At 39.5% G+C, this 21,529-nt stretch overlaps 1 protein-coding gene and 1 pseudogene across 4 annotated transcripts in view; both read left to right on the top strand.

The window, feature by feature from the left end:
* The first annotated feature begins 232 nt into the window (after nucleotides 1-232).
* LOC144649177 (neuroendocrine convertase 1-like) lies at nucleotides 233-16,165 on the top strand. Of its 3 annotated transcripts, none has more exons than XM_078508632.1 (16): nucleotides 233-522; nucleotides 3,411-3,575; nucleotides 5,419-5,517; nucleotides 5,808-5,912; nucleotides 6,330-6,458; nucleotides 6,804-6,871; nucleotides 7,523-7,611; nucleotides 8,583-8,758; nucleotides 9,673-9,888; nucleotides 11,022-11,122; nucleotides 11,518-11,621; nucleotides 12,192-12,309; nucleotides 12,874-13,190; nucleotides 14,025-14,114; nucleotides 14,897-14,959; nucleotides 15,582-16,165. In XM_078508632.1, exons 2-16 carry the CDS (start codon nucleotides 3,411-3,413, stop codon nucleotides 15,767-15,769), a joined length of 2,028 nt encoding a protein of 675 aa, XP_078364758.1. In that variant the 5' UTR covers nucleotides 233-522; the 3' UTR covers nucleotides 15,770-16,165. The 3 variants fall into 3 exon arrangements, with proteins under 3 accessions (XP_078364758.1, XP_078364757.1, XP_078364759.1); XM_078508631.1 differs by having other exon boundaries at nucleotides 5,419-5,522; nucleotides 5,813-5,912; XM_078508633.1 differs by lacking the exon at nucleotides 5,419-5,517.
* Nucleotides 16,166-16,972: 807 nt separating this feature from the next.
* LOC144651346 (uncharacterized) overlaps nucleotides 16,973-21,529 on the top strand; it is a 37,385-nt pseudogene continuing 32,828 nt past the window's right edge. The window contains exons 1-2 of the transcript XR_013570297.1: nucleotides 16,973-17,087; nucleotides 20,002-20,091. The product of XR_013570297.1 is annotated as an uncharacterized LOC144651346 (transcript). The remainder of the gene's footprint in view (nucleotides 17,088-20,001; nucleotides 20,092-21,529) is intronic.

Below are 21,529 nucleotides of genomic sequence, written 5' to 3'. Positions count from 1 at the left end.
ACGCTAAATCATGAACAGTAATGAAAAGTTTGACAAAACCTTCGCCGATTGCGAGAATTCGCTGAGTTATTGTAAAAAAAAAAACCAAAACGAATCGACCCCATTTTTTCAAGTCTCTATGGTCCATATTCCACGTTCCTTGTCCATATGCTTACGTTCCAATGTTCCTATTTTTTATGTTCTGTCACGCGAGGCGATGGCTGCATGGCTGCTAAGCCTCAAAATAAAAATATGGCGGCCATTCACAGTTCAGTGGCGTTTCTTGTGGGTTTTGTTCATTTATAAGGCACCTTTGGTTGAACTGTACCACTATTAATATCTCGCCATGACATTTCTATACGCTGGGGCGCTTTTGTAAAACGGAATCAAGGAACCATGGAGGTTAAGCTTATTGTTATTCAAGAAGATGGAAAATTATAAAACAAACCTTACTCAGTAGCTGGCCGCCTTGGGGGCTGGGATCGGAGAGGAAAACTTTAGCTCGCTTCATTTTGCAGTTGAAATACTTTTTCTTAGGTCGCGGTAAGTAAAAAATAAGTAAGTAAGAAAAAATCCATTTTATGGTCAAAGTTACATGGCTCCTGATCTAATATATAAGCTTAAAATGTGAAATATTTAAGGTGTTGTGTTATTATATACGCCTTCAACAGATTAGTCTGGATTAGTGCACGCAGGGAACTCCACATGTACACCTGTAGTTTTTGCTCAAGTCTTGTTGCTAATTTAAACGTAAAAAGTTCGAACTGCCACGTTAGGTTGGAAAAAATATTGCGTGACAGCTGTTTCGGACAGCTTAATGCTTGAACAGCGGTTTGTAATGTTTGTTTTAAAATCATACACAAAGACTGATCGTGTAAAATCGTGATTTATACAACTTTTGTTTCGCTTTGTGGCTGTCTTTCGAGTGTTAAAGGGCGAAGTGGTTGGGTTCTTGATCTTTTACATCACGAGAATCGGAGGTAATTAGCTTAAATTTCGCCAATGTACTCTACATGAAACCGGTACCTTAATGTGTATCTTTCGATTAATTAACAAAAGGAGCTGATTAGTGTAGTAACTGTAACTGTAGCACGATTTTTTTGTTTATTAGTTTCTTTAACTATCGTACTGTAATAGTGGCACCAAAATTTTAAAGATATGATACTCAATTATTTGCAGTCTTTATACATTGTATGGTACAAAATTTATCGATTACTGGGTATTTTTCTGTTATGACCTTTTTTTCCAGTTAACTGAGTGTCACTGTACCTGTTATCAGTATCATGATTTTGAGAAACACAAAGAACTTGCATTGATCATAGAACTGGTTGGCAAAATCCTGCGGAATATCACCTGATACTTAGCTGACGAGGCTGTAGGCTAAGTATAGGCAGGCTAAAATCAGACAATTGATATTCCGCAAAATTGAGCAGGCTAATTGTTTCATTATTCAACAATTTGTCAACGAAACACATTTTGCAGCTAGGAAAAATTAAGTTATGCAGCATTTTACAAGACTTCGAACAAATCGTGGCAATTAATCTACCTATATTTAACAATTATCCTGCGAAATCGCGCGGAATATCGCCTGATACTTAGCCGACGAGGCCGTAGGCCGAGTTGGCTAAAATCAGACGATATTCCGCAAGATTGAGCAGGATAATTGTTTTATTATTCAACAAATTGTCAACGAAACACATTTTGCAGAAAGAAAAACTGTAGTTATGAAGCGCTTTGCAAGATTTCTGACGAATCTTCGCAACCTACGTATATCGCAGGATATCTGTTATGTACGGATGACAGATATCGTTTACATTTTGACCATATATGGGCAGCGCGCGCATGTGTTGAATAATAATTAACAATTATCCTGCGAAATCGCGCGGAATATCGCCTGATACTTAGCCGACGAGGCCGTAGGCCGAGTTGGCTAAAATCAGACGATATTCCGCAAGATTGAGCAGGATAATTGTTTTATTATTCGACAAATTGTCAACGAAACACATTTTGCAGAAAGAAAAACGGTAATTATGCAGCGCTTTACAAGATTTCGGACGAATCTTCGCAACCTACGTATACCGCAGGATATCTGTTATGTACGGATGACAGATATCGTTAGCATTTTGACCATATATGGGCAGCGCGCGCATGTGTTGAATAATAACACAGGATATCTGTCATGTATGGATGAGAGATAACAATAACATTCTGACCATATATGCCTTGGGCAGTACGTGCATTTGTTGAATAATAATACATAATATGGGTATGTGAAAATAATAAATAAGGTATATACATAATGGTACTCCCATGCCATTACCTCTGTCTCCCCTTATAATATAGTAAAAAGGTGTTCGAGCATGCAGGTGTTTGGATAGCAGTTCCTTTAGTCCCTAGTTAATTAGCAGTCTTTGGTACATAATCACAAGCAAATTCCTTGTATTTGGTGTCTTTTGTGGGCATGAGTTTTCTTCAAGGCCGGTTGCATGTTGCACGTCTTTGCTCAGGGTCGCAGTCTCCACTGGGCTGCTCTGCACCTGCGCAGTCATCAATGGGCTGCTCTGAGGTCTGTTGGCATTTACCTGCTGGACCGGCCTTCATTAAGATCAAAAGCATCCTCCTCATCACCAGAGTCATCTGATCACACGCAAATGACTGCCTTCACTCATTTTTTTAGTGGCTTCCAATCCATGTACTATATTTATTCCATTAAACACCCTGCATGGGCACTTTTTGGACCTTGAGAGTGGGTGCTTATTTGAGGTGGGCGCTTATTTGAGGCTGGGAGCTTATTAAATTTTCACCATTTTAAGAAAGTGGTAATTTTATTTTGCAACAAAACAGTAAAATAATAATTATAACAAAACGTGAAGATGTACCAAAGTTGAAAGTTTCTGTATTAAGAAAACTCGGCCTTTGGGTTTGTCTCTTAGTAACTAGTTCTTTATTTACTAAACACTTATTTACTATACACTAAGGTCAATTAACGAGCTCTCTGGCGCTGCCTCCTCAATCTGTTCACTTCAGTTTTTTTTTTTTTTTGGGGGGGGGGGGGAGAAGGTGAGCACTTGTTGGAGGCTGGGCGCTTATTAACTTTTCCTACCTTCAAGGTGCATGGGCTTGATTCAAGGTGGGCAGTAATTATGTCTCCCTTGATGCCAATGTTGACCATTGGAAGTTTTGTTCTTGCTTCAATCTGTGCACTTCAGATTTTTTTTGGGGGGAGGGGGGAAGGTGAGCGCTTATTGGAGGCTGGGCGCTTATTAACTTTTCCTACCTTCAAGGTGGGTGCTGATTCGAGATGGGCAATAATGTCTCCCTTGCTTGCAAAACGCTGTGCCACCTACAGCTGTGTCTACTTTTATCAGTATATTTTTCGTTTTATCTTTCTGCTGTAGTGTCATTATTTCTTTATGTTTATATATTGTCAGATGTGGTTCATGAAGCTGTTGCTGATTCTGGCTTTCTCTAATGCCTTTATGACCGTGACGGTGAGAGGCCACAGGTATACCAATACATGGGTTGTGCAGATAAATGGAGATATCAATGGGGTAAACAGAATTGCAGAAAAGTATAGATTCACTTATAAAATGAAGGTAATATATTAAGTTCTTTTTCTAAAGATTTACTTATATCAGTTTACAATGTTGACTAAGTCAAAAAAATATGTTTGTAATGTGCGAGAATACGGTAAACGATAATGGATAAGCTGCACCTTTTTACTAAAAACTGTCGCTAAGTTGACTTTGAATTTCTTTTGATTTAAATTCTTTCATAATTATTTTTTCTTCAAAATTTGAGTTTCAAAATTTAGGGTGTGGCTTATATATAAATCTGTGAATGTTTACAGTAAGTGGCACTTATATATAGCCAAGGTTACATGTATATCATGTGCCAGGCTGGATATGATGTAAAAACGTTCAAGATAGAGATGTTGTTGTCGACCTCTGTGTAATTTCTTGAAATCATAATTTTTTAAGTTGACACTGAGACCATTAGTCACAGTCATGCTACCTGTGTTTAGTTGGCGACCTTGTTATATAGTGAGGAAGGCTTGTGTATACCTGCCAACTCTCACGCCTTAAGCGTGAGTCTTACGCCTGCAAGTTAAAAACTTCGATCTCATGCCAACTCACGCTTACGAACCAATTTCTCACGCCTACTCGAAAAATGTGAGTTATTATAACTATAACCGACACACTTTCCAAAAATATGTTAACTCAAACCAATGTGAGAAAAGAAAACTCCATGTGAAATGAGTAAATGACGATACTTTCCCCCTAAATCTCAGAATTTTGACAAGAAAAGCATTGGGAACGAGGTCGTGTTTAGCAAAACACGTCCACGCACTGGGATCGGGATATGTTCGGAACGTCTTTGGAATACCTGCGGACGTCTTTGGAAAACTTCGGAAATGGTCGTATCGTCTTCAGAAATCCTGGCACTCTCAGGATAAAAATCTCACGCCTTTGACCCAGAAAAAGTTGGCAGGTATATACTTGCGTCTCCGGCATTGTGGTTTTCCGACAGGAGCCTTGTGCTCCTGGCACTGGTTCAACCAAGCCAGATTGATCTGCAACACAGGGATTAGACAAAACAGCACACTGGGCCAGTCTAGCCCATGCCCCCGAGGGGGGCAATTTGTTGACAGAAATTATTGTACCCCTTTCGTATACCTTTAGTGAAAAAAGGAACCCCTTTCATATACCTAAAAGGCATGGCATAGACTTAGAACAGGACGTTTTGTTGCCATTTTCATGTAGCGCTTAATAAATTAAAATAATACAGCCATAAATTGTGCTTGTTCGAAGTATTTTAATTAAAGGCCCTTTAAAATACCTAAATGACAGATTTCCATGCCCTTTCATATACCTAAACTTGTGAAATCCCTACCCTTTTATATACCTGAAGCTTGGAAAAAGTACCCCTTTCGGGCGGAGCCTCCCCGTATAGGCCATCATAGGGAGTACCCCCCCACCCCGGGAGCCCATGTACGGCTGTCCTGCTCCATTAAAAAAAAAATTGCACAGATGTTCCCTCCGCGATTCTTTTGAGTGGAGCGGGACAGCTGTACACAGGCTGTACGTCTGTACGTGTGGGCCTCCTGCCTGCTGAAAACTGGGAGTCTCACGACAAAATCGTGAGACTTAAGAGGTGCCGTGGGTTAATGCCAACTGAATACCTATTCTGGAAAGCAAGCTTCTTGGATGTTAAAATAGTCTCAATATTGGAACATGGAATGTGTATACAATGTTTGACACAATGCAGACATTGCAGGTGATGCAGCAGCATACTTAGGCTTTATGTACATGTACTTGTTATGATAAAAAGGGTTAATGTATTCTCTCAATCCAAGAATAAGAAAGCAGTCAGGATCTCTGATCTTCTTCATGACTTTATTTAACAATTTCTGCCTGTGCTTTTAATTTTGACCCTCAGATTTCCAATAATTACTATCTTTTTGAGAACAAGAGTCTTCCCAAGATTTCTCCCCAACCAAGTCATATTCAGGAAACTGGTCTGATTGAAGAACCACTGGTAAAGTTTTAATTTCGACTTTGCTATATCCTACTAATCTAACTTGTACTTTACCGTTTTAGTTTGGAACATGATATAGAAATATGTAGACTAGTAGTAGCATGTGTCACCTGTTTGCATGCCATGTCTTCATGATCAAGAAACTGACAGATCTAGGGGAGGGCCCTTTTAAACAGCCACAAAAACCTGAAAAATCCCACCTAAAGAAGCAAAGGTCTTTAGTTAATCTGGGATTTTACCATTATGCAGCCCTTACCTTATGCTTTCACTTTTTGTTTCAAATGATTTAGGTAAGGTGGTTTACCCAACAAGTAAGGCAGAAAAGAGTTCTCTATGATCGGCAATTCTCTGTCTCATTTAATGATCCCAGATGGAGTGAACAAAGATGGTATTTGGTGAGAAACCTCGCTAATTATTGTTACTAATTTGATCTACAGTGTACATCTGGATAAGTTAACTACATGTACATGTACATGTAATATTCACTTTTACTTCACTTTTGGCCTCTTAAACCCAATGGGAGAAACGGGCTCAGTGGAATTACTATGTATTACCCTATGCATCTATATCAACAGAGGTGCTTTTCCACTGTTTCCAGATCAAATTGGAAGTTAGATGTGTTGGTTAATTTTTGTGAAGGAAAAACCCTCGAAGCTAGGATGAGAACAAACAAGAAAATTATTCAACCCACATATGACATATGGGTCCAGGAATTGAACCCTGGGCACATCAATGAGGGACAAGCACCCCCACCATTGTACCACCCTTGTTCCCCTAATAATTAAATGTATCACCCTTTCCATTTTTAACAGAATCCTCCTGATGGGAAAGGAATGAACATTGACAAAGTTTGGCAGCAGGGTGTCACTGGCAAAGGGATTGTTGTTGCAGTTGTCGATGATGGCCTCCAACAGTCACATCCTGATCTCAAAGATAATTATGTAAGTAAAGCCAAAGTTCTTCTCAGCTGGCTTTTGCATGCTTGTTCCTGTGTCGCCCGTATTCAGGGTCATATTGCTTGTCGCTTTTACCCCTTGGAAGGCCTCGATACTTGTGGGAAGAGACTATTTAAAACCAGTCATGTACTTTAATTTCATGAACATTTGAAAGAAGCCAGTGTGAAGTCTATCATTGTTTTGTCCTGTTTATTCTATTTATTTAGTACCATTATATTCTAGATTTTGATTGGTCAGCAAATGAAGTCCAGCCAATAAAGGCACACATTTATTTACTGGAAGTTCAGTCGAATTATTTGGTAATTCCAGCTATTGTTTTATTACCTCTAGGATCCTTCAGCAAGTTTGGATCTGGTAGATCTTGACGGCATACCTGATCCTGTGGGAACATTCTCAGGGTAAAAAAAAAAACATTTTTTCAAATGAGAGGAAACGTTACTTGACTAAATACTTTCTGCTTTAATTAAAGAGAGGGGACTTCACACTGTTCTAAATATCCATTTGACACTCTGTCCTTCAAATCCTGGTTGCCTGTTTCTATTATTGTATTTTACACCCATCAACGCATTCTCAATATTAGTAGTAGCCTGCAAATTAAAGCAGGCGTATTTTAAGTGAGCATAATCGTAAGCATTTTGATCGGGTGCCATCTTGGATTCTTACTCGGGAGAGGTTTGGGGATAGGAGAAATGTAACCTAGGGTAGTACATGTTGGAGTGAGGCTGAAAAGACCCCCCTCTCGCTTTTCCTCGCTTCCAAACCTCTCTCTACCCTCATCCAACATGGCGGTGAATCTACTGGATCGCGAACTAGTACTACGCACGCCCACGGAAAACGCCTGCACTGCAGGCTATATTAGTAGCAGTAGCAGTAGTAGTGGTAGCGGTAGCAGTAGTGGTAGCGATAGCAGTTGCAGTAGCTGTGGCTGTGGCAGTAGCAGTAGTAGTAGTCCTGGTAGTCATCTTTACCGGTATTAAAAATATGGGTATGCAAGCTACAGGGTATAAAATATAAAATTGTAGGGATGCTAATTAGCTACTTTTCTTCAGGCATGGTAACCGCTGTGGTGGAGTTATTGCTGCTTCAGCTAATAACAGTGAATGCGGAGTTGGAGTTGCCTTTAATGCAAAACTTGGAGGTAAAGTAATGCTTATTACTAAAATAGAATTATTATCATTGACAGTCATAGGTTTCTTAAAAATAAATGAATGCCTTCCTTATTTTTCCTTCTTGTTTGCTGGAGAATAGTTAGCAGAAAAGAGAGGTTGCACCAAGTTAAGTCCTCCCAAGCCTTGGCCAGGCAGATGCTTTGCAGCATGAAGGGAATTGTTGCCCCCAACCCCAACCTCTTTTCACTGGCAGATTTTCCTGAGGGTCTGCAAATGCGGGTAACCTGTTATACACTGCATAGGGAGAGACACTATGAGAGTAAAGTGTCTTGCCCAAGAACACGACATAAAGAACTAGTTTAGGATTTGAATGAAAGTACAACCACTAGAGCACTAGCTAACAGACATTGCCCAAAAGCTACCTTATTACATGTACATGAAATTTTTACGACATGTTAATTTCGCGAATTTCGCGATTCCAAAAAAATGGCGAAATTAAAGTGACGCGAACAATAAAACGACACATTATATCAACAATCAAGAAAAAATAGGTTTTGTACCACTGATCATGAAGGAAGGAATTTTCAATGTAAATGGATGTTGTCGTCAATTGACTCAAGAACAATAACTCATAGACGTACAAGCATGACCTACTTGTAGACATTGTGAGAACTGCTCTGTTGTTGCTATTGCCGAGAATTAGTCTCGCCCTCGCGTTTTTGTTAATTTTGACGCTATGGTTTCTTTGATGTAGTCGTTTTATTTAATTCAAGTGCATGTTAAATAATATTGCCAAGGAAATTGTGTCTTACCCAAACACGCGAAATTAAAGTGATTCAAAGTACAAAATTTTCGCATAATCGCTAAATTTTTAAGTGTCGCGAAATATGCGCACCTCAAAATCGCGAATTTAACGTGTCGCGAAAATTTTCTATAATAAGAGTTTCTAATAAGGAACCTGATATATTATAATTTTGTTGATCCTTACTTTCGTCTGCAGGTATTCGTGTGTTTGGAGATGATGACCCTACAGATGCTATGGAAGCATTGGCCTTTCAATACAAGCGGCAGTACATAGACATCTATTCATGTAGCTGGGGTCCTGCAGACACAGGATGGACCATGGAAGGACCAGAGCAGCTAGCAAGGGACCAGCTGGAGGAAGGAACAAAAATAGTGAGTATGTGGTAGACCTCCAACTCAAAGGATCTTTTTAAAGGGGCTATGTCACGCAATTTTGGCACTGACCAACTGTTCATAGAATTAACTGAAATATCACAATAACGACTTAAACTGTAGAAGGACTAAAAAAAAAACACAGACAGGCCAAAAAAGGGGCATGGGTGGGCAAAATTCGAGAAGACTAAAACGGATTGCCTTTGGGTAAACTTGAAAAACGTCGGCCCGACTTTTTTCGAGTTTATCTCAATTTTCCGTGTATGAAAGGGCCATTTACAGTGCTCGAAAATCATCCTTGTTTGTTATGTGGCCGTGATTTTGCCATTTAAAGACTTTTGCTCTGCCAATTTGAAGTTTAGATCTCTTAATTAACGAAAACAAATGGCATTACTTCTTCTATACATGACATTTTAAACATGGTTAAAGTTTACTTGTTTTAAAACTCATCAACAATAGATGAGCGTGGAGAAGGCGTTTAAAAAAAATAGTGGAGCTACAAGCACTTGAAGCACAAACAGCAACAAATGTACACAGTGAAATGACTCGACTTCACTGAGCTGAGCTGTAAACCACAAGGGCCCCTGCAGAAACGATTAACTCCCGGCCACCCTGCATGCCTGCCGCATGGGAGACCACTGACCAGCATTGTTTCGTGTTTAACTTGGCAAATTACGTTTAGCCACATTAAAGTCAACAGAACTAAAAAATGTTCATCGTGAAATAATTTACCTTACTCATCGTAATGGAATATCTTAGTTTTGATTTGCTTTAATATTTTGGCATATCATTTATCCTTTTGTGTAATAATTTATTTTAGACTGAAGTCAAATAAGTCAAATAGTTTGGTAATACTATGTTTTTTTGTTTGTTGTGATAAATTATGAGGTTTTTGTTTCATTTCTACTTATTAGGGCCGACAAGGGAAAGGATCAATCTTTGTTTTTGCAGCTGGGAATGGTGGTAGAGATTACGATAACTGCGCTTACAATGGATATGCAAACAGTGTGTTTACTATTACTATTTCTGGGGTCAGTAGTACTGGAAGTATCCCTGGGTATGCAGAGAGGTGTTCGGCAATAATGGCGTCCACATACAGCCAGGATGATGTAGGAGGAGTTGATTCCATTGTAAGTTCAAGTGTAAGTCAATCAGTCGGTCAGTTGGTCATCTGGTCTGTCAGTCAGTCAGTCAGTCAGTCAGTCCGTCAGTCATTGAGTCATTTAGGCAGTCAGCCAACCAGCCAGTCAGTAGGTTCCCGGCCTGACCAATCGATGAAACCAATAATCGATGATAATCAATGCCATTTAATCGATTAATATTGGAAATCGATGACCAATCAATGACGGAAAATTTTGTGACTTTTAATTTCATCGATTTTCATCGACTGTCATCGATTTTCATCCATTATCATCGATTACCATCAATTTTCATCTATCGTTTTTTATTTGGTTTGATTCAATATGGGTGTTATTACATCAACTCAGTGGCTCTTAAAAGCGATCAATACCTCATTAATTCATTTTCATGATATACTGTTTTGTCTGTTATGCAGCAAAAACAACGTTATTAAGAAAAGGGGCAAGGTTTACACTAGCGTATAGGTTACTTGAGAAGATGGTAGCCTTTGACTACGCACTTAACAACAAGTGTTATGTCCGTTGCTTTGTCCCCGGCTTTATCCGCTTCTTCAGACATTGTGCGCTCAAGTTAACAATCGATGAAAATCGATAGCAATCGATGACAATCGATGTAATTAAGGAAATTTTATTTGTGACTATCGATTGGTCATCAATTGACCGATGTCAATCGATATCAATTAACTAACCATTATCAATTGATATCGATTGATTGATTGATTTCCGATCATCGATTTGCATCGATTGGTCAGGCCGGGGTAAGTTAGTTGGTCGGTGGGTGGGTCTGTCTGTCTGTCTGTGTACAGGTCTGTCCCTCTTGACTGTCAGTTGTTTGGTCGGTGTAGTCAGTCAATCGGTCAGATACTCAATCCCTAGACAGACAGTCAAGAAGTCAGTCAGTAAGTTGGGTGGTTAGTCAATTGGTCGAATCAGTCAGTCAGTCTGTCCATGAAATCAATCATTAAATCACTTAAAAGTCAAATCAAAATCAGGCAATCAGTCCCTTTGGCTGGTTGGTCAGTCAGTCATTCTAAAAATCTGTCAATAGTCAGTGGAAAATGAAGAAGATTCTAAGGGAAATAGCAACAGCAACAACATGTGCATTACCTTCTTTTTTCCTTTAGATCACTTCAGATATAAATGGCACCTGTACATCAACATTCTCATCCACCTCAGCTGCGACTGCAATAGCATCTGGAATCATCGCTTTGACACTGGAAGCCAAGTGAGTTGATATTCCAACCTTTGGACTTTGTTTCATCACATAAATGTCAAGTTAGTAAACTGGAAAATTTATAACCAACTAGAGTGGAAGTACTGCATCCATTGAACCTCCCGCAAGCGGACACCCTTGGGACCAAACAAATGTCTGCTTTGGAGAGATTTTAAAAGAATGTAGTGTTTGTATTTGACTAGGACTATGACTAAGTGTCCACTTAGGAGAGGTGTCTGCAGCTTACAGGAGGCGCTGGGTAGCGGAGGTTCCAACGTAATTGAAAAGCAGTGTAAGCCACGACCAATTTTCCGTCTTTGTGCTATGTATATCAAGTTCTCTAGGTGTCTTTACAGATTTATTTGATGCTTAAACCCAGAACCATGGTTATATTGTTTTGTTTTCAGTCCTAAACTCACTTGGCGCGATATACAGCACTTGATTGCTTACTCATCTAATTATGATGTGCCTCATTCTGATGACTGGGTGCAGAATTCAGCAGGGCTGTGGGGTGAGTCTACTGTCAGGTTTGGTAGGATAATGTGTCATACCCACATTTCTAGGCATGAGGGAGGATCAAGGTTTTCCGAAATACAATACTGTCAAGTTCCTCTTTGTTCAAAAGGATGTTTTGCCTGGCTTAGTTTCTTCCGGAGCGCTTATAATTAGAAGGATTTTGCGTTTCAAAACTGGTTGGTTTCATACCTGAAAAGGATTTAGGGCCTATTAAAAGTGAACACGGTGACCAGGACGAATTTTGTCCTATGTTCATACGGGAAGTTTCAGGCCGGTTGACCGGAACAAAATTCAAGACACAAAGCCAAAATGGCGCCACGTAAAGTTGTATTATTCACGACTAATGTAGCTTTGTCGACTCTTGTAACTTTACTTATAAAGCTAATTCGCATATTTCTGAAGTGGAAATAGTCATAGGCGAGATATCGGTAACTGGGCCAGCTCGGTCAACCGGGCACATATGGAGAGTCCCATTGTGTCTGAAAATGTTTAGGTGCACTTAACAATACTGCATGGTAAAAGCTCTTAGTTTATATGTTGAGGTGAGACGTGCTTTTCTTTACAGTTAGCAGTTACTTTGGGTTTGGACTCATGGATGCCGCAAAATTGGTGAATTATTCAACATCTTGGCGCACAGTGCCACGGCAGATCAAATGCGAGATACCTCAGTCCAGAGTTAACAGGTAACAAGAATCGTTTCTGATATATATGCTCTCGGTCCACCTCGAAAGTTCCTTTACAATCAAGCTGCAAATACGGTCGCCCTTTAGAGGGTATTTTGGGCAGGCGTTAGTTGCTTAGCTGGAAATTCACGTGTGCAATCCCGTAAGACAAACTTTGTGTTACATTTTTTGGGGTAAACGCGATATCTATAAAAGTTTTGGTAAACTTTCAGTTATCATTCAGTTACAACTGATAAAACTTGACGTAACCAGGGAAAAATATTTATGGTGATATTTGAGCTTAAGTTGATCACCCCTTTTTGGGAAAAATCGCACCCAATAAAAATTTTTCGTTGATTTAGTTGTGTCACATTTCTGGAATCAGCTTGCGTTGTCTTACTTAATACCCTTTAATATACCACGTACGTTCCAGCAAAATCGGTGAAACAAAAGTGCAGAAATGGTATGGTCATCTAAAATCAGCCATTTAATTCTATTGGAATTTTCTGTATTTGATGCTCTTTAATAAAACAAGGTAAGTGCACCCGAAATTTTGTCTAAATTTTTTTACCATTTTTCTGGCAGAGTGATCACTCGTTCTGGATATACTGACCTGGATCTTACAGTATCTGAAGATAACTGTGGCGGACAGAACACCATCAAATACTTGGAACACGTGGTCGTAATTATTCATGCCAGGTTTTCCAGGCGTGGTTACTTAGAAGGCAACGTGACGTCGCCTAGTGGAACTATATCTGAGATCCTTCCATATCGCCCATATGACGTAATAGCGACTGATTTCAATAACTGGCCGATTCTTAGTCTGCACTTTTGGGGTGAAAATCCTCAAGGGACGTGGAAATTGAGACTTAGGAACCGTTTTCCTAACTACAAATTTTCAGGTGAGTACTCGTATAGCCAGGTTTTCTTTTTTTTAAACTTTCCTAGCGAGGGGAAGTTAAAGAAGAAATCTGGTGAAAATTATGGTTCATTGACCACATCGACCACATCACTGTCGTACAAATCTAAAGCAGTTTACAATACTTTTCCAGGGTCCTAAACTTTAGAATTCTCTACCAGAATCGATCACTGGTTCGAGTAGCTTCTCTTCTTTTAAGAAAAAGTTGATTAAATTTTTAATGAAATGAGTCTGAAATTGGCCTAGCTGCACATTCACAGCGAAATTACTAACACATTGCTAGAGAGAGAGAGAAGCCTTTATTTAAATAGATTGATCACCCGAGGTGGCCTCCTCTATAAGCTTGGTGGTTTCCTGGAGGTCTCCTCGCCCTATCTACTTAAGCTATTTTGTACTTATTCATTCTTAAACGTGGCTAATAAATGATGATGATGATGATGATGATTGTAAGCTAAGAGATCGAACGAGAACGTCTCTTTGTCATATTTCCTTTTACATGTATAATCTAAGTATTTTGATGAATAGAGAATACGCTGTTTTTTCATAATTTAGTAATGCCAATGAAATTCTTGAAAAGATGTGAGGTGATGAAAAATGTAGTGATACACAATGACAAAAAATACTTAGGGTTCATTCGCAATTGTTTTGGTAGATTGCTTCATGGCTATTTATTTCTTACGAAGGAAGAATACTAGTTAAACCCCTTTATTCTCGCACAGTTTATGGCCTGGAGTTTGAACTTACATACAGTGAACTTATGCTTCGACCCTGGCCATGATGTACAAAAGGCGATTTATATTTTATTCACTTACTGTAGGTGCTTTGTATAACTGGACGCTCGTTCTCCACGGGACAGCTAGTGATCCACTGGAAAACAACCTTCACGTCTCTAGACCGTTCATACCAAGTGAGTGAACTTGACGCTCAGTATAAGTTTGTTTCTGTTTTGTCATTAAAGGGGAAGTATCAGGAGGATTTTGGTTTTTCCTCGAAGCTGTGGTGTAATTACCTCTACTTGTTCAGAAAGTAATCCTAAAACACCAAAAGGAAGATATCAACCGATTTCTTGAAAAAAAGAAAATATCGTGATCTTTTATAGCGTATTTTGGAAAAAAAATGCGAGAACTTTTCAAACTTATTAATAATTCATCAAGTTAAAACAAAGAAAATCATTAATTAGCATAGATTTTTACGATTTTATTTCTCCGTTTACTCTGTAGTTTTTGTTTCGATTGAAAAAATATATGAAACACTAGAGACAGTTTTTCATCGGTTATCAAAACACTTCGAGATTCTTTGAAAATACTCCGCTTCGCGTCGTATTTTCAACTCTCTTCTCTGTGTTTGGATATCCCGATGAACCACTGCCTCTCGCGTTTGATATAGTACTTGAAAACTTCCGCCGGAATTTATTAAGTTGTAATTCATTTCGACGGTTATTCGACCCTTTCCACCCATGGCCAGAAACACTCGTCGATAGTTTTAGTACACTTGGTGGTAATTTATAACGAACTTGGCCCATTATTTAAAGTTTCCGTTAACACTGAAGGTTTTTTTAACTTTTGAAGTTACACAAAATCCCCGTGATACTACCCCCTTAAGGCCTAAACTCCAGGGTCTTTAATTATCATATTTATTGCATTATTTCAGTGTAGTATTTTCACATGTTTATGTTTTGTTAATCATCAGGAGTAACTACTGAATCCGTTAACTCCGCTGTTACTGCTCAACCGGCTGGAAGTCGACATGAAGGTATATATTTTGCTCTCATTATTGTTCTTAACTTGTCCCAGCATCCTGCAAACACATCGCGCTACTTACGTGAATGTCTTACCTCCCCCTGTCTGCCACAAAGACATTGTATGACTCGCGTGATTGTGTTTGCTTCTTGACTCCAAGGCCTCCTCGAAGCACTGCGTGACTCGCGTGACTATTTCTTTCCCCCTCGCGTGACTCTTGTTATTGCCTTCGAAAAGAGTAATGGGACTGCCATAGCTGGCCTAAAATAAAAATATAAAACGTTTTTCGTCACATGCTCCTCTGAACTCCCGCGAGACACGCGTCTGAAATTCGAGCGGCAAAATGCCTTTTAATTATCAGGCTGTGTTGTAGCATCGCTTCCTCGGTTATGAATTTTCGCGCACGAAGAGCAAACAATCAAAGACACTTCCTCTATTCAAGTAGAATTTTTGGTCTCGAAACTAAGTCGTGTTTCTTACTTTGAATGAAAATGAGCGGGAAGAGGGAGTTCTAACTGTTTACCCATATCTCTCACCAAGACATATTGTTAATATCTAAATTTTCTTCTAGTAGTTTTTGCGTGTGTATAGCATCTTGTTAACTTACTGATGCAGAATATTTGTCATCGTTGCAGGCCTGACAGGCACAGAGATTGCTTTAATAATCAGCGCTGCAGTTCTTGCCTTCATTATACTTTGTGTAGCTGTCGTTCTTTACAAGTTTAAAGTTTGTTCACGTGGGCGAAAGAAAGGTGCCACAAGAACATCGGCGAATGACATCAAGTTGTCAGAACAGAATTATACTGCCGTCAGTGTGATCTAATACAACGAAACAAATAAAGAACCAACCTCTGTCTTCAGATGCTCCCTATCTCTTCTTATCGAGCCTATCACTTGTTTTATGGTAAAAATGTGGAAACAAGCACGAATATACAAAAACAAATGGAAAAATATAAATGTGTGGCACCTGCGGCCCGGTAACCGTGATTCCTGGGCATGAGGGAGGACTCTTGGTAACGAGGCTGAGCAGTAGAACAGACACGAGGCGAAAAAGAACAGGCTGAAGCCTCTGGCTTTGTATAATATTATCAAGAACCATAGAAATATTTTGAAACGGGACGTTGTCGATAACCAGTGGCAGCAATATTGTAAGCGTCTCGTGTAGACCAAAGTATCAAATTGTATTGACTTAAATAAAAGTAAATATAGTATTAGTAAACCACTTGTTTTAATGCTAAGGCAAAATGTAACCCAGCTTTAGTAACATTGATCCATCAAGAAACGCTAATGCCAGTTTTTGCCTCCACCTTTCCTTATTTCACCCACAACTACCCTCCGCGCCCTTCCAATTCAGACTGGAAAAATAACATCCCTCCTGTTACGAAATGCTCAGTGTTCACAGGGACGTAGACTTTCTCAAAGTCCTTCGACGCGCGGTTTAGGTATGTCACATATGCCATTTTAGCATGCCATGAGAGTGCCGGTTATAAGCCCTAGAATAATACAAGGGTTTTTTAAGGAAAGGGGTTTTAAGGGCTCATTACTAGGAGAGCTTTTCCTAATTACCTCTAATCTAGATCTACTTTAATACCTTTATACACTCAATCTCTGCAGAACGAAAAGATCTTTCCAATGATACCCAGATTAGAATGATTGGGTCAATTGAGCTTGAAATACCTACAATACCTTCAAAAATGCTTAGAAATTTTAATGAAAACCTCGGAAGAAAATTTGCCTCAAGCATGGCTTTTCAACGGCAAGAATTTCCTGTTTAGATGATGCTTTCTCGGTAAACTTGAACTGCCAGCAAGCCCTTTGGAAGGCCAACAACTGCAGCAAAAAGGGAAAAAATGTCCAAAAAGTGTACAAAAAAATGTGCTTTTGCAAAGAAAATTCCAGCGCCAATGGGTCAACGTAAGACTTCCATCAGGGAGCTTTTTAGAGCGGGGCCTTAGGGCGCGTGATACGCTCAGGACCCTCGCCATAAATGGAGTTCCAGTGACCGTGAGAAACTAGGGACGAGGACCATCCCGGAAGTTGGTTTCGTTTTCGTTGTGTGTGGAACGAAACGAGCTCAAGTTGAGCAATATTTTGTATTTGTAAAGCTTTTTGGCCCGCGAAACACAGAGAAACATTGGAAGGTGAGTTGAAAGCATTAAATAAGCAGTTAATTGCTGCTGCCTCTGTGGAGGTTTTGTTATGGATAAATCATAAATAAGTTGGACTGTCGATGTGAATTTTTGCACATCTAGGCGAAAGTTCAGAAAAGAGCCAGAGTAGTCATTCAGATAGGCAAAGGTACAACCTTACCAATAAGTATTCAATTCCTCTGAAACATCTCTTAATTGACCTAACTTATCATGTCAAGTTCACATTTTTTGTCGTTTGAAACTCATGCCGACCGCAGATAATTAAGCTTATATCAATTTTTATCTCTCTTGTACAATCTCCAGAAATGTTTTATCATTCTCTTATTACTGTCTGTTACGTCCTAAAACCAACATACCGTAGAATTCCGGTTATAAGCCCTGGGCTTATACAACTTCGTAAGGGGTTTTGAGTGGGCTTATAAGCGGAGGGGCTTATATTCGGGAGGGCTTATAAGCGGAATGAAAAAAACGTTTCAAAACGAGCCACGGGAGTGTTGATGGAAATACGTTTTTAAGTTAAAAACACATAATAAAGCAACATTTAGCCCTATTCAGTACTGTTATCTGGTAGAGGGGGCTAATATCCGGGGGGGGCTTATAACCGGATGTATTTTTTTGTTTCCAGGATGATGGGCCTATAACCGGGAGGGCTTATAAGCGGGGGGGCTTATAACCGGAATTCTAGTAGTATGCGACATTTGGAAAATAAAAATGCTAATAAACTGCCAAAAAAGAACAGCCGAGTGCTCAAAGGGGACTGGCACTAGAAGTTGAAATGGCATTTTTCTCAAAATCTACCTGTATGACCCTACCTCAAAATTTCAGAAATTTGAAATTGGCTCTGATAAACATTCATGCAAAATAATATAAAAATCTGTAAGACAGATTTTTGGCAAAATAGGAAAATGTGATATTTTGCCAATTTTAAAAATAGCTCAATAGCTTTTAAAAATTTGGCTGTGGACATGGTTCACCCCTTAAAATTAATTTTGAAAGTTTCATAATAGGTTGTACGTAGGTTTTCAAGAAAAACTGGATCAAAATCTAGCTTTTACGATCTCCGAAGAGAATGGAAATGCATATGCGAGCATGCGCTAATATGACACCATGCGTCACGAGCGATAATGGAAGACAGAATTAGAACTCCTCTGATGGTTGTTTATCTACCTTTTTGACGTATTGTTTCTGTCTCTGGTTTAAAGACCTATCGCGAAGTATTTTGAAGTTTTCTCTTGTATACAAATTTGGTCAAGCGCGGTAAAGGAGCTGGAACTTGTTTTGGTTTCTGTTTAGAGTTGCTAGCGCAATTTTAGCCCGCACGAGTAATATTGATGTCAAGCAGAAAATCGTAGCGCGCGCCTTTGAGCCACATAGAAACTGTATATTTCGGCCACCTTAATTATTTGTCGGGGAATAGTCAGAGAGATTTCATGGGATTTTTAACCCTTGCTAGAGGGAAATTAAAACACTTAGAAATTCCAAAAATAAGGCAAGGGGTTCATAAGATTCTTATAATAATACGTGGGGTTCAAGGTAAATTATGTGGTAAAGGGCGATTCCAGAAAATATCCATACCATACCACGGATGGCTTCCATATTTTAGTCCCACTTGCCTTCGGAAATTGCAAAATGCATTATCCCCCCCCCATGCCCTCGGAATTCCATAATCGTTAGCCCCCCTCCCGTTCGGATTTTTCATTTTTTCATCAAGTCCTAAATTAGAATTCCTGGCATGATGTGCAAAATTAATACACCCAATTTGGCGTATTTTTGAAATGACTCGATTTGTACATAGAAGGAGTCAGTGTGACTAAGGAAATTCTGCAATGTGTTTTAATGGGAAATGTAAATCAGAAGCCTGCCTTGCATGTCCCGCCTCCCTCTCCCAGGTCAGATCAGCTGAGGTTGAGCACAGAGGGAGCATGTTATATGTAGTGGTGGAGCTATAGGGGAGGTCCCTGGGGGCTGTTGGTTTTTTAATGACTGCCCCACTAAATATTTTTTGGGGGTGTATATATACAAAAAAATAGCCCCCCCCCCCCCCCCCTTTGTTCAAGCTCTGGATCTGCCACTGATATGTACATAATTCTTATACACCGTGACAGACAAGAATTCTGTTGTATCATTAAGGTATCAAACTTCTTGGTTATATTTTGATGATATGACACAACCAATATTTCATTTGCCAAAATCGAACTAAAATGGACTTTCAAATATAACAGCACAGAATCAACAGCGATCATTGAATTTGTTTTCTTTCTTTTTTCGGCCCGTTTTGAACTCTTTGAAGGAGTTGCGGACATTTTCATGTTAAATCATGGCTGTCCCGAGGTGAGATTTTCTACTTTGCACAAAAATGCTTGCGCTTCCGGAGTCCCGGGAAACAGACATTCCTGCGTGTCTAAGAAGCGTGCGCTGGGTTCTGATTGGTTAACGTACTAACAGTTAACTGACAGTTACTAAATTGGATTACCGGAAAATTGATGGGCGTTATGCAAAATACCGGGTTCTTACGGCAGGCGTTCCCTCTTCCCCTTCTTTTCCCCTCTCCTTTTCCCTCCCCTTTTTACGCCTGCCACGCAGGCTATTAAAATCCCTACAAGCTGGGCCTGTGGCACTCATTATTATACCTATGCTGCTCTCATGCACCCCTTCTAAAATCCTGGCTATGGGCCTGCCAAATTTTAGATCAAAAATGGCAAAATCGATCCATACAAATATATTTTAAGACAAATAAGCAAATAAGATACAGCTTAAAGCTTAATTATTTAATTAAGTGAGCACCTTCTGCTTGGGTTTTAAAGATCATGATTTAAGAGCAAGGCTGTGGAATAATAATTACTCAATGATTGTTGAGTTAATGCAAGTATCAGTTTAGTTACAAAGTATCACTGTCTTACTGCAGGGTGTGCCTTTTACAGCACGGTAATCACTCGTAACCTGAACATGATGTGAGAAATCAATTAATGGCGACAGCAGCTGGGCTGTCAGGAGGGTAAGTGCAGTTCGACATCATGTTTAAGCTTATCAAAACTGGCTTAAAAATATATACTAGTAATACGTGACTCGCAGGGCCTCGCGAAGCTCTGGGTTGGGGAGGGGGGGGGGTTATAAATAAGGAGTGGATTGTTTGAAGTTGAACATTTATTGAATTGTACATATTCAATTTTCCACAGTAGGCAGGAAGATATATTTGTTAGAAATTTCAACGGGCATGGCCGCGACACCCTCGTTCCCAGGGTCTACTCCGCTTTGAAGATGGTGGCTTTTCTGGTTCGTAAAGAGGTATAAAGCGTTGGGAAGCGCAGGTTATTTTCAAAATCATCGACAAATTATTGGATAGTCGCATTTTGGACATTTATTTGATGGCATTAAAAAAAAAAAAAAGAACGAACGGCAGGAGGATGCGAAGCCTCCGCCCGCGCGCCCCTGATGGCGATGAAAGATTTATAGCCTGAATAGGCGTTGAGGGAGTATTATGTGGAAATCAATGTTATTTTAATCCGAAAAGAAAAACGATAAAAATGAAAGGCTCAGGATTCGAACCCACAAAAAAAAAGAAAGAAAAAAGAAAAAAAAAAAAAACTAGCCGGATTCGAACCCCCGACCTCAGTTCCGAAGATCTGATTTCAAGTTCGACGCCTTACCATTAGGCCACCAGCGCGCGGCGGCCGTGTGACGTCATTTCCGCCACACACCAAGCTCACAAATATATATATATAGAAATATATATGACCGTAAACTCCACACGAGATTTCATCCCGCCTGATCCCTTTGAGGGACAAAATTATACACCCCGCTACGCTCGGCCTTCGGCCTCGCTTCGCGAGGAATAATCAAGTCAATAAACAACAGGTGAACAACATCTTACTTGGCATGAACAGGCAGTGCCTGCATGATGTGACCGAGGCAGGTTCTGGTGTTGTTAGTGAACAACAAATCAGACTTATAGCCACAATAAAATTTATTTATGCAGGAATACAGATTACAAAAAGAAAAAGGGTGATTGCAAACAAAATCCTGAGTGAAATGAATCACTGACTTAGGTCACAAGGAATAGTACTGTACTTGACCAAGGGGTCCTCAGCTTGTAAGTGCAGGTCTTGAACACTTTGAACTACTGAATTAAACTAACTAACTGCACTTCTTTTATTAGGAGACAAACAATAGAAGGAAATTCTTATGATTCTAATACAAGGTGTGGTGGTGTGACATATAGGAAATTCATGATGTAAATCCTGTGTGGTTAGATTATGTGGGTTGATTCAGTAAAGAAAGGAAATAGTTTCTACTAAACTGTAATTCTAAATTTATACTAAAAATGCAGTGTCACGTTTTTTTGTGAACCTGGTCACACACTCCCCTGCTTAACACTGTCGTCCACGACATGTGTGCTAATGGTTAATAATTACGTACTAAATTCTGAATATATA

Source organism: Oculina patagonica, chromosome 4 (genome assembly GCF_052425735.1).
Source record: "Oculina patagonica isolate OP01 chromosome 4, crgOcupat, whole genome shotgun sequence".
Classification (NCBI taxonomy): domain Eukaryota; kingdom Metazoa; phylum Cnidaria; class Anthozoa; order Scleractinia; family Oculinidae; genus Oculina; species Oculina patagonica.
The sequence above is the reverse complement of the archived record's forward strand: the minus strand, read 5'-3'. Positions and strand labels throughout refer to the sequence as shown.